The sequence below is a fragment of the Manis javanica genome, chromosome 1 (assembly GCF_040802235.1).
Source record: "Manis javanica isolate MJ-LG chromosome 1, MJ_LKY, whole genome shotgun sequence".
Lineage (NCBI taxonomy): Eukaryota > Metazoa > Chordata > Mammalia > Pholidota > Manidae > Manis > Manis javanica.
In genome coordinates, this window is record NC_133156.1 from 142436168 (window position 1) to 142449475 (window position 13308).

Here is a 13308-nt window from a genome sequence, read left to right on the forward strand (position 1 = left end):
AATAACCTACAAAAAAAGGTATCTTTATTGAAGGAATGTTAAATACTCCAGTAGGTTTTTGGGGGCGGGGGGTTGGCATGTATGTGTTAACTGCTGAATTTTTGTTTTTCAGAAAGATTAGGTACTTCAGTTATTATGTACCAAATTATCTTTTTAAAGACTCCTAGAATTTAGCTGATTGTTCCTTTTGTAAGGCCCTGCTTCCTTGTTTGGTAGGAAAAGAAATAAAGCAAAACAATCCCAGAAAAACAGACGATGAAAGCACCACCCCAGAGCTGTATCCCAAAGCGCTGGGACATCAATGAAATAAATGCAGAGTAGTATTATTCCTAAGAAACATTTTCAGTCACTTTGAGACTGAATTGAGTAAAATTTAGAAGACTAATTTAAAAATACTGAGTAGGTCACTACCATTTGGGGGACCAACTGTTGCTAATTAAATTGTTTGGAAGATCATGAAATGAAAATATCTGGACTGAAGAGAATATAATTGAGGGACTATTTACAAAAAGAGTGGGCAAGATCAAGGGAACATCCAGTGCCTGGGGAGGTACTGGGAGTAGGAACAGAAGAAGCCCTTCCCCGCCCTTGGCCCTGAAGGAGAACTCCAGGGATTAGTTAGCACCAGCAGTCAGGGTGGACCTAGAAGGGGTTATGTGAAGTGAAATAGGCCAGGCAGAAAGACAAATATCATATGTTTTCACTTATTTATGGAAATTAAAACAAAATGAGCAAAATAGCAGTAGACTCATAGACACTGAGAAGTGACTGGTGGTTACCATGGGGAAGAGGTTGGGGTGTGTGAGGAGGGTGAGCGGGATAAGGAGCTCAAGAATCTCAATCATAATATAAATTAGGCACAGGGACGGAAGTGCAGCATAGGGAATATAGTCAATGATTCTGTAACATCTTTTCTGTGTTGACATAGTAACTGCACTAGTTAGGGTAAGAATTTAAAAATGTGGGTAACTGTTGAAACACTGTGTTGTGTACTAGAAACCAATATAAGAGTGTATGTCAACTACACTTCAATAAAAAGTAAAGACACTTGAGAAAAAAAAACCATGGTGGGAGCCGAGGAATAAATAAACCTAACCTCTCTTTCCTCCTACCTTCTGATGTCCTTCTGCCTGCCACTGGCCAAATCCAATCACAAACCAAAGGGCAAAGAACCCCTGTGATACAGTCCATGTGGCAAAAAGGGCAGAGAATAAATATGGGGAGCAAAGAGAATAATCAGCACAAAATTCTGCTCAATAGCAGAATAACACACCATGTTTATGTTCTTGATATGTAAACTTAACAAATAGGTATGTAGTAGCTCTTTGACACATTTCATATAATTAGCACAAGCCCATCAGATTCTGCTAACCCCTTGTGTTTCTGATCATTCAGTGGGTTCATTAGCTAGGACAGACATGAAATAGCAACCAGTCTTAGCCCCTGAGTGCATAATACTTAATTTGTTCTGTTTAACAGATTGTTATGCTTCTTCCCCAGGTCTGATTAAAATAAAATTTAAATCTTACTAACCCCATCTTCTCGACCCTAGGGCAAGGAGTAATTGCTCTGCTATACTGATAACAGCATCATACCATTATCAGTGTTTCCCAACACAGCATTTTTTAAAAAGTGCTATCCTAAACAGTATATAAATCACGTGTACAATCTGGGCTCTTCCTCCACTATAACATGACTGCCGGCTCTATAATTTCAATTCTAACAAATATGTGTCACAGAGTCACTAGGAGAATTACTATTGCTTTAATGGGAAAAAAACAAGTTAGAGACAGAACCATTAGCTTCTCACAAATTGTACAGCTTGACCTCATTTGCCCTGGACCAAATACATTATTTAATCTATGCATTCTTGGAGATATAAACTCAGAGATAAGGGTGATTCTATCTTAGCCAAAAATTAACAGAAATTTTTGTCAGTCAAAACCAAATATCAAATGGACAACTTGGGAGAAAATGACTTAAATGTTTATAGAGATTGTTCATTTGTTTAAATATTATATTTTGAAATAGTAATTACTTCTTTCTGTAGCACATTGACAGACTGAAATTCCACCATAATCTAGAAAACCATGTTCTAGAAAATGTTCAGTAGGAAGAAAATCTTAGGAGTTTATATTCCCCCAGAAGTTAAAGCTGCCACTGATCATGTAAGTCACCTCAATACCAACTGATGCAATCAAATATTAATATGCTAGGTTTTTATTGTATCACTGTAGGTACAGGTAGGTGTTACAGTCATTCATTTTTAAATGTATGTATTAAGTACTTAATGGCAACACAGAGAGTCTATGCCTTATGGCATTCACATTCTAGTCAGAAAAAGGTGAAATTCCACCAAGCTAAATAGTGTAAGTTCAGGTAGATAACTGCTATAATGACAAAGTCAGAAAGGGCAGCATTCTCAAAGTGTACCTCTGAACCCTAGGGGTCCCCAAAACCTTCTCAGGGGGTCTACAAAGGCAACAATTTTCACAATAATCATATGGCATTATTTGCCTTTCCAAACTTATTCTCACATGAGAGGAAGAGGGAAAATGAGAGTCTCACACCATGAAAGTTCAGTGAAGGGTTCCAGAAACTGCATGGTATACGATGGCATCACTGCTGTCTAATGGCTCATGGAATGTGTTTCATGTAGACTTCTGTTTCCCACTTATAATACAGTAAATACCATTCTATATCACCATATAAATACAAGCTCTTGGGGGTCCTCAAGGTATGAGTGTGGGAAAGTTGTGAGACCCAGAAGTTTGAGAACCACTCTAGTTTTGAGTGGGCCAGAGTGCTCCATTATGAGAAGGTATTTGAACAGGGACCTGAATAAAATGCACAAGCAAGCCATGAAGATGTCTAAGGAAAGGCCTGTGATTTGTGGCATCAAAAACTTGTTTTTATGCTAGCGTAATTTTATAAATTACAGTGTTTTCAGGATTTAGCTTTTGAATTTTGTTTTCTTCCAAACTGATTTGTATTAATTTTCTCCTTTTCACAATTGTCGATGAGAAATGTGAATCTATTACCTTTAGATCTTAATTTATAAATAAATATATAATTATTTTCCTCTCTTTGAGTTATTTTTAAACAGTAATAATTTAATTAAATGTTAATGGCAAATAACCTGGAGAAAAGCTCTACCGTGAAATGGTTGGAAATTGGTGTGAGCTATAAAAAAAAATACCATTCTGTGATCATAGCATCATGTAAAATCCCAAGCACAGTAAAATTCTTAAGCTATATGTTTAAACTAAAGTTATACATTTGAGGTTTATTTTTTTGATAAATGTCATTTTGCTCATTTCACTCCACTGTCTGCAGATGTAAGAAACTAAGTGAGCTACTGCATTGTGCAAATGCTTTACCAATCCTCTGTCCATATACAATAGTCAGACTTGGACAAGCATACTAATTAAGCCAATAACAGTCATTGGATCTAAATCAGTTTAAAAACTAAATGATTCATTTACATATAACCAAACTTCTCTGTTCCTGGGACCATTGCAGTTTTAGTTTTCACATGAAGCATTATTACCATAAAGCAGTTGACTGGAAATTGATATTCTGGAGACAGAAATGGAATTTAAAAACACACCTGCCCATACAATAACCACATCACTCAGCTTCCCTGTATAACAAACCCTTCACGCCTTTTCGTTGGTTAATTTTAGCGATGGTGCATAGGCTGAACCACTGTTTTCAGGAAAACTATTCTGTGAAACTCAGGAGCTTTTTAAGTTACTAACAGTGAAGTTTAGAAGAAAATAACTCATTTAGCACCACTAGCTGTGTCTTATTCCAAGTAGGCTTGTAAATAGACAGGTTTATCTGGAGCCCATGAAGAAGAAGCTGGTACCATACATGAAACTGACCAGTAGTACAATTTAAGGGAAAGTCAGTGTTTTTATTTTGCAGAGTTAATGCAGATATGACTGAAGTGCTTTCATCTCGATTTAAATCAACTTGGTAATATTATGAATAATTGATACTTTTTTCTCATTGATTTTATAATTTGAAAGAGCCCTTTTGTGCAGATATAATTTCCACCACCTATTTCCTTTCTTCTCTATATTTTCTACAAAAAAAAATAGATGTTCCCTTTCCCTTCATGTTGATGTAAGAATTTACTCCCACTTAAAATAAAACAATATGTAACTTTCAAATTATTCTTACCCTTCCACAAAGATTGGATAGCAAGAGGGTGGGAGTGAGTGCAAATTGTCTGGTAGTTACAAACACATGTGAATCTTGTTGGCATTATTTTAGGGTTAACATAAAGATAAGTTGTTATATTATTTTTAAAGAATAAGTTTAACCTAAAAGTAAGTAAAGAATGTTTCTAAACTTCCTGACTAATGTAAACTCAAAGTTGTCCTAAAATATCTGTCTCAATGTGTGTGTCTATTATTCCTTGATTGTCCTGAATTAACAGCCTCACAAAATCTGCATTGAGCACCTATTTAAGACAATGCCTAGTTCTAGTTATTGAATATTTTAATGCGTTCTTGTTAATAACGTTTTTCTTTTAGAGATAAAATGATCCTTTGGAGTTAAATTGATGGCTTAATTACTCCTTAGAGACCTTGTCTTGGGCCTGAGGCTTCAGCTTCCACTATGGATGATTTCAATAGCTACATCTTGGTCCTAAAATTTCATTTACATATAACCAAACTTTAGACTTGGAAATTATTTAAGACCTAGAAAGACGAGGTTTGTTAGGTTATGGTAGAGCCAGTATTAAAACCAAGCCCAGAGTCCTTTTCTAACTATGTGAATTCTCACCATCTCATCCCACTGTGTAAATTTAAAACTAAGCCAGCCCTTCACCAAAACATGGAGGTAAGACTCCATCATACACGTCTCCTGCCAGTCTTTCCCTGGGGAATGCCACATGGTGGAATTTCTGCCTTTGCACACTCATTTAGTAAACTTTTGCTGTTCTCTGGGACAGTATTTGTGGTGTTCAACTAAGCAGATCAGAACCAACAAAGCCCAATAAATCACCTTAAAACTTGTAGAGGCAGAAGGTGTACATGTGATTATGACAGCACCGGACTGTCTGCTCGGGTTTCTCTGAAGGACTACTGCGCTGTGGGAAGTTCCCAGGCTCCCACTGCAGGGCAGCATCATGTCCCTGCAGCGATCAGTGGCAGAGCATTGAGTCATTTGGGGATCTCCTTTACTTTCTGTCCACTTAGTCACTAGGCCTTGATGAGCTTTTCTCTCAAAACGGCTCTTCACTGTGCACCTTCCTCTCCTTTCTTAATGCAGCCACTATCCCAGGTAAGAGTTGCTCGGTTTCTGCAGGTTTCCTTTCTCTGCTTGCACTGCAGGAATGTGCTGGACCTAGTCTCTCCAAGATCTAAGCCCACAGTCTTGCTACTTTCACCATGAATATTCAGCATCTCTGCTTTCACCCTGTCACCCTCCTTCTAGAGAACCTGTTGCTGTGTAATACTGTACAAACCCTCTGTTAAACAATTAAAATTCCTCAGGGTCTGTTCAGAGTGTTAAGGTGACATGGTGAGGGGAGGGTTAAATTTCTCTGGACAATCAGGTATCAGGGCAGGCTGCATGGAGGAGGTGACATTTAAACAGCACTTTTCAGTTTAAAAATGAGTTTTCAGGTTGACAGACAAAGGAGTTTCAGGCTGAGGTAACAGAGAACATTTTCTGTGTCATCTCTTGGCTCTGACACTAGGTTTTGTTTGCTTTTGTTTTTCATTTCAAGCAGGCTGTTTTAATGATCTATGCCTTGAATGTCTCATTTGCAAAATGAAAGCTCTCACACGTTGAAAGAAAATGTTAAGTGATATGTGGGACACACCTGTAATAAGGTTTTCAGGACAAACAAATCCCAATCAAGGTTCTCTTTTATCAAACCATGTGGCTAGCAATTAGATAATTAGGTAATGATACTAAGAGCTAACATGGTATAGCAGTTTATATTTTTTCCAAGTACTTTCACATCCATTATTTCATTAGGTGCTCAAATTTGCTGATACTAAAATTTGTAGAGACAGAATAATGAAGTGTGGTTAAGAACACTGACTCTGGGGCCAGGCTGCCTGGCTTGCGCATGCACCTACCATCCTGTGTGGTCTCAATTAATGCAAACTTCAGTCCTGTCAACATAAATGGGGATGATGGTATCTTCCTCACTGGGATCTGGTTAACATTCAGTGGACTAATTGATGTACATTGCTCAGGACAGTCCCTGGAACTTAGTAATCACTCAGCGGAGATCAGCTGGCATTATTGTCCCCATCATCATCACCTGCGCTCCTGTAAACCTGAGGCACACTTGACCCTAGGTCTGCTGAGTGCTAGTCTGGGTTTTTTTTCCCACACATGCTGTATTGGCATGATTGTGACCTAAATAATGACTCCAGAATGCCACATTGTAAGCCTCTGGACTTTCTTGTGATATTGCAATGTATGTAGTTTAATTAAGGTTTACTGTTTTCTGGGACTGATATTTAGCTAAAGCAACCAAGAATTAGCAATTCCTGATGAAGCCTCTTTAAATGTGTGCAAATGGAGTGAGTGGACATGATCATGAAAAGTCTAAAATATCTAGTTCATTTAAGAAGAAATGGACTATATGGTATAGGATATGCGTTAATATAAACTGTAAGTGAGTCTGAATTTTTACACAGAAAATCAGCCTTTCAACCTTTCTTCCTGCCAAGGCTGATCTCTCACTAGTGGTGGGCGGCAAGCTTCCCCTACCCACAGCCCGGAGTGTCTAAGGAGAGGTTCACTGGGGGTGTTTCACAACCTGAGAAGTGAAGATGTCTCTTGCACACGAATTGACTTCTATTTAGGGAAGAATTCTTAAACCTTAAAATGTTGATATGTACATATGATTTAAATGGTATTTTAATGTTAAACAAGCATAACTCCTGGACTTGGAGATGGGAGACAAAAGATCCTTCATTTTACCAAGAGTAATATGGACTTAACTCCTCCATGCCTCTGTTAACGCTGCTAAGAATAACGAAAAAGATACAAGCACAGTTTTCTTCACAGTTTGCTGTGTGGGCTGTAGCCAATTCACATATTTGAAAACATATTGAGATATTGGTATTATACTCAAGAGGCTCCAACATCCATAGCAGGTTTCATGTCCCTCAATTCTGTCGTTCCCCTGGAATTGCTCCCCTCTGTCCAGTTGGGACTAGTGTGTCTTGATCAGATCAAGGACATATACTCTCCTGAGTTTTATCAGTTTATCAGAAAACAGTGCCATCTCTTCTTCCTGGCCCCCAGGGCTGAGTCCTTCTGAGCTGAGCCCAGATCCCTGGGTGCAGCTTTGAGGACTGTCCCTCCTCCTTGGGTAAAGTCTAGAATGGTCAAAGAAGTCACTGCGCTGTGACCCCTTTAGGTCAATATCTTGGCAGTACCCATACCAGGACGAGGTTTCTGCTTTCTGTAACCTAAAGAACATTATGATCCACTGTTGCGCATAGTTCAGATTTCCTCTGGAGCCATTAATTGCATGGAAGGAACATTTTAGCTCACTAGATGAGATTTTAAGGCCCAGTTTCTTCCTCTTCCCACCCATCACCCGAGAAATCCTCTAGCATCATCCCTTAGCATCATCCCCATCCCCAGAGGATACACTTCATACCCTTTGGGGTGCACATGCCCAATTTTACCTCTAGCCTAAGCCAGACTTGATGGAAACTCAAAAGTCCTGCAGAGAAACAATCATAATTTAAAGCCCGAAACTATAATGCTTTTGAAATTTCTGGAAAAATTTATATTTTCTCCCTCACTGTACAATAATGTTAAAGCTAATCAAGAGTTAGTTTTATGTAAATTTTACTTCTATTACAAAGTAATTAAGAATTGTCCTATAATTTTAACCTTCTTCATATTCTCACATATCTAAAATTGGAATGAATAAATGCCATTCATTTGAAAACCTAGCAAGCAATGGAAAAATCATTCTAAATGCATGCCATGTTTTGACTGTTGTCCCGACTGGTCTGTCCTTGCTAGGTGATGTCAATGTTGTAACATTATGATATATTGTTCATTGTGGCAATTACCTTTGTCAGAGTACATCTAGGTTTCATGCTTGAAATGTGTGAACAAAGTAATGAGATAGAGAATCTTGGTTTGTTTTTGTTGAATATTGATCAAGTACACGACTGAGTCTATAACAGATGAGCAGATTTGATTATTTCATGATGTATATTTCAGGAGCCCATAAATCATATTTTTAATTGAAACTCCTTTGAAAGGGGACTTTAAATTTTCCATCTTATGATCCTGCATGGACAGCATTTGTAGGTTTTGGGAGAGAATTTAATGAAACTATTCAAAACTTTAAAAAATTGTTGACTTGCTAAGTGCCTAGGCAAGAAAGTTCATCAAAGCCAAGTCACACAGCTTCTTTAAAAGGAAAATAACCAGGATGTGCAACTCCTTTGTTTTGCAGTGTATTAATCTCTTTACATGAAATTAAAGATTTTATTTGATTTCATTTCATTGACATTTCCAAAAGTCTGTGCACTGTTAAATCTGTTTCAGCTCCCATGGCCTTGGAGATCATGAAGTGAGGGGGACGTGGCTGGTGCAAGCCATTATGTCAGGGTAGCTAAACTGAGAGACGTAGCCCTAGGAAGTCTCAGTGGGAATCTGCCCATTGTCAGGTAGAATGGTGACTACTAATCTTAAAGGGCCTTTGCTTTTCTTCCGTTGAGCTGTGATGATCTCTCAGAGGGTGGAGATGGGGGGGGGGAGTGTCAGTTGCTCCCAGTGCCTATATCCTCCCCCTCCTCCTTGCAGTTAGTCCCCTGTCTGCCTCTTCCGCGATTGCTGGTCCCCACCCTCCTCCAGAGGCTCTCCTGTATCTCAGCCTGCCATCCCCTGGGTGTGAGAGACCACCCCCTGACTCTGTCTCTGCCTCGAAGTTCCCTCCACAGCAGTGGGGGTAGTACGATCGTGGCATCCAGAATGACATTCCAAATGCACTCCGCATAGAGACACCGTACATCTGGTCTTGAGGCCTACAGTACCATTGGTGTGGATTAAATGATTCTTTGCAGGCCATTGCAAACTTCACCATCTGGGATATACTATTTTCTTGGGAATCTGTTTTCTAAATTGCAATAAAAAGGATTACATTATACTTTTGTTATGCCCTTCATGATGAAATTGGGACTAGATGGGACGTTTTTATTTTCTTGCTTGACTGTTTTCCAGAAACTGTGTAGGTTCCAAATGACCAAGTCTTACCTGCATTAGTTAATTGGCTTATTAATCGGTATCCAGAAATGAAAAGGTATTTTTGCATTATTTAGGCATTCCATCGAGAATTAGAGGGAAAGGGAAAGTCATAAATGGGAAAGTTTATGTGAACTGATGTTTTTTAAGAGAGGACAAATTTTTATGCAAAAAAACAAAATGGTCCATGTCAGGGCCAATCAATGGTCTCATTTGAAATATTAAGCCATGCTCTATTCTGTGAAATAAAGAAGGAAGTTGACGTTTGCTCACACTTACTAGAAGTGGTAACTATTGTCTGAAACAGCATAGAGGGAGATTAAGGATGAGATAACAATTACACCATAGTCCATGTGTATATTATTACTTTCCATCAAAAAAGAAATGACTTTATACTGTGATTAAGATAACATGTTGCCAAGCACCCCCCACTCCAGCTCACACTGCTAAACCTGATCCCTCAAACACATGCAGTGGGAAAGAGCAAGTCTACTTCCATTCCTAAATTCTTCTAATTCCCAAGATAAGTATGAAGTCTGATTAAAGAAAATTCTCTTGAAAAGAAAATAGGCAGACTCTTGCAGGGATCCTATCTAAGTAGAATGTAAGAAAATAAAACACAATTTCTTATACAAAGTATAATTAAAGCATCAGGCAAGGAGCTGATTCTCATTTCTCCATTACTTGTAATTTCAGCCACATTAGAGACAACAATTTTAACACTGTATCCTCTCTTTGTTCTCCTACTGTGTACTGCTGCCATGGTAAAGATCACTAACCGTCAGAGATCACATGAGATCAGGGTGAATTCTACATTGTATGAGGAGCTATTAATATTTTAAATGGTATCTACCCTTCAGGCATTGAGGCAATTACATCACTATTGATACAATAGAATTTGTCACTGATTGGAAGGTTTCAATTGTGTTAACATCCTGATAAGTAGACGATGTAATTATATTAATGCAATTAACATGTACCAAAAGGTAGATTTTACATTATTTCAAATATTTCTTATATTGTCTGATCCAAAAATAGCTATTTGATTTAACCAATTTGTCTCGTCAGAAATTCTTTATGTAGGTCAGGATGAGATCATTTGAAAGAATCTACTCTTCTGAGAACTTTTAAACCATCTAAAAAAAAAATCTCATTTAAGACCTGGAGTCGAATTATATGGCCATTTTAGTTCTCAAAATTCAAAGCATAGATGGCTGGAATCATGTGCGTGTGATAATTCTAGGCTACTCTCAATAAATAATACATGTCATTTCTGCTTCACTGGGGCTGTCACTTACTGCTCTAAATGACTTTCAACGCAGGGCCCAGCCTGCTCTCCCAGACTGCACTTCAGCTCAATTCCAAACCTGAAGGGTCCTTCCAGTATCCGGCCAGCTACCATAGCAACCAGGCCCTGGCTCTGGGTGAGACGGCCCCATCGCAGCTCCCTGCCCGCAGCACGCAAGCCCGAGGTGCCGGCCAGAGCTTCAGTCAGGTACGTGGGGGAGAGGGGCCTCTGCTGTGCTGGTCCGTGGGCACCAAGGGGAACCGCGGGGAGCAGGGCTGTGAGGAAAGCATGGCTTTCCTCTGCCTTTCTTACACATGCCCCACAACTTAGGAAGAGTGAGTCCAGGGCTGTGTGTGAAGGCAATGAATAATAAAATACTATTGCCAAATAACACTGAAATATAAATATATTTTCTTCAGGAAAGTCTGTGAATTGTTCATGCTCTATCTACCTTATATATACATATCTACGTGAATGTGTGCGTGTGTATCTAATTATTTCTGTGTCTATATGTGATATAAATATGACATGCATTCTGAGTTTGTTGATGCACCTGGAACAATTTTTTTTCTTCTAAAGAAAAAGCGTGAGGTTATTCTTTGGGGTTAATTGTATAAAGGAACATTGTACAAATGCATAATCAAGTATACGAACTATTCTGAAGGTGACTGTGTTTAGGAATAGTTACGCTTCACTGAGTTAGATTTTGAAATGCATCCTTAATTGTTTCTTATAGTTTCACTGCACAAATTTATTAACTGCAGTTAAAATTGGCTCTTGGTAAAAAGAAGTGGCTACTAACCTGAAATTGTTTTCAAGAAACATGATATATATAGCATTTTGAGTTAGATAATTTTGGGGTGTAGACTATACTTTGTCAACCCCCCAGAATGAATATAGTGGAGGGCTTTCTCGTTTTAAGCTATTTTAAACTTATTTTCAGCAGCATCAGGCCCTTTCCATCTCTGGGCTTCTGTTCCTATTCCCACATCCCTGAAGGTAGGTGTTCCTTAAGCTGATGAGCCCAATGTCATCCTTTCTTCATTTATGGGGCACACTTCAGCCAGAAGCCCTTCCCAGCTGTGCTACCCACACGGGTTCCTGTAACAACCAAATGCATCTCTGACACCAGTTTATTGTTATTATTCATCCATCATCTTTCCAACTAACTGTAAGCTACTTGAGGGCATACCCCTGTATCCCATTCCAATAATGTCTCCTTTGTGCAGATTATCTTGGGAACCCCTGTATTCCAGTGGCTTTGCAGGACTCTGTGACATATTCTTTTCCATATTCTGAATGTCTGTTAAAGCTCATTCCATCAAGGCCATTTTCCGACAGCCCCTCACCATCCCCACCCACAAGAAATGTCTGCAGACAGAGAGGAGGCTAGGTGAGTAAGGTGACATTGTATAGTCACCATGAGATGCTTATTTTAGATGCCATGGGCATAAGTAAAGCATAAGCTGAAAAGCCTCAATACATTCAATGATTAAAGTTAAATTATTGTCCCAGCAACATTTTAGGAATATGGTTGCCTTCTTCAGGCAGCACCCTTGTAAAAGAAGGTAACTTTTACCTTCTTTCAGGGCCAAGTATAGGATATGTAGATAAAGGAGAGTGGTAAATAACATACTTCACTGAGAAGAAGGACTGTCCCCCCAGGGTGGCCCAGGGCATGACCCCAGTTTGGGTTCAGGTGGTGCCTCCCATTTGGACGGAGAGGTGGAGATGGGGGTGCCCCAGAGGGAAAGGACATCAAAGTCATCAGGTCCAAGCTGCAGACCAACTGCACTATTTCCCAGCTCCAGGATTACTGCTCTTTAAAAGCACTGGTCTGTTCTCTCTCCTTTACAGAAATGCAAAAGTATACATGAGGGAATGTCTAAAAATGGTTTTAATTTATTAGAAAAACTTATTTGAAATAGTCATGCATTTATCATATATCCAAACTAGTCTTTATTGTTTCATTATATAAGAACATTATATGATCGAAATATTAGGTGATGTTATTAGCATAACAAATATGATTGGATTTTTTAAATCTAACTTTGTTTTATTAAAAGATGAAACGGAAGCTATATGATTTCTTTACCTAGGTATGGATTTTTCTTTTTTCTCAGAAGCAGATATCTCATTCTTAAAAAGAGCAATTTTTCTTCTTCCCCTCTACAATGACTCTCTTGGGTCGTGAAACAGTGTTCATGGGGGGATATACTCAATTTTGAATTCTTTGGAAGCAAACAAGTGGATTACAACCCTTCTTTTATTCATATATCTGGCGATATTTCTAAGTCCATGGGGGCACATTCAGAAATAAGGAATATTTTGTATTCAAATTAACCTATGAAAGGTATGAGTTTAGCATTTACCAGTTACCTAGAACTGCCAAGACATGTAGTTAGTAAAATAATAAAGTTCTACCTCCTTTATTTTTATCTAGAACTCATTTAATGCTCATGCTTGGCTATTTCTCCTAAATGTCTAAGACCCCTGTAAATTGAGTTGAAAACATTAAGTCAAATAATAAAGTATCAGTATTCCCATAGCTGACATTTATCAATATCAAATGAAAAATCAGTTAACTTATCAACTTACCTGTGAACATTTTGTAAGCTTAATTCACACAGAGCTATGTAATGACTAGATGTTAAATCAAAGCTCTCTTACTGATACAATTAAGAGCTACCATTTATTGAGCACCCAGAAGTATGTTTTACATGCATCCTCTTATTGAACACCCACATGGGGCTGTGCTATCATCTGCA

At 38.5% G+C, this 13308-nt stretch overlaps 1 protein-coding gene across 6 annotated transcripts in view; it reads left to right on the top strand.

The window, feature by feature from the left end:
- CTNND2 (catenin delta 2) overlaps positions 1 to 13308 on the top strand; it is a 925492-nt gene that overhangs the window by 512628 nt on the left and 399556 nt on the right. For all 6 annotated transcript variants that reach the window (XM_073237801.1, XM_073237811.1, XM_073237821.1 and 3 more), the window contains one exon: positions 10575 to 10747. In XM_073237801.1, the coding sequence (XP_073093902.1) occupies positions 10575 to 10747 (173 nt within the window). The remainder of the gene's footprint in view (positions 1 to 10574; positions 10748 to 13308) is intronic.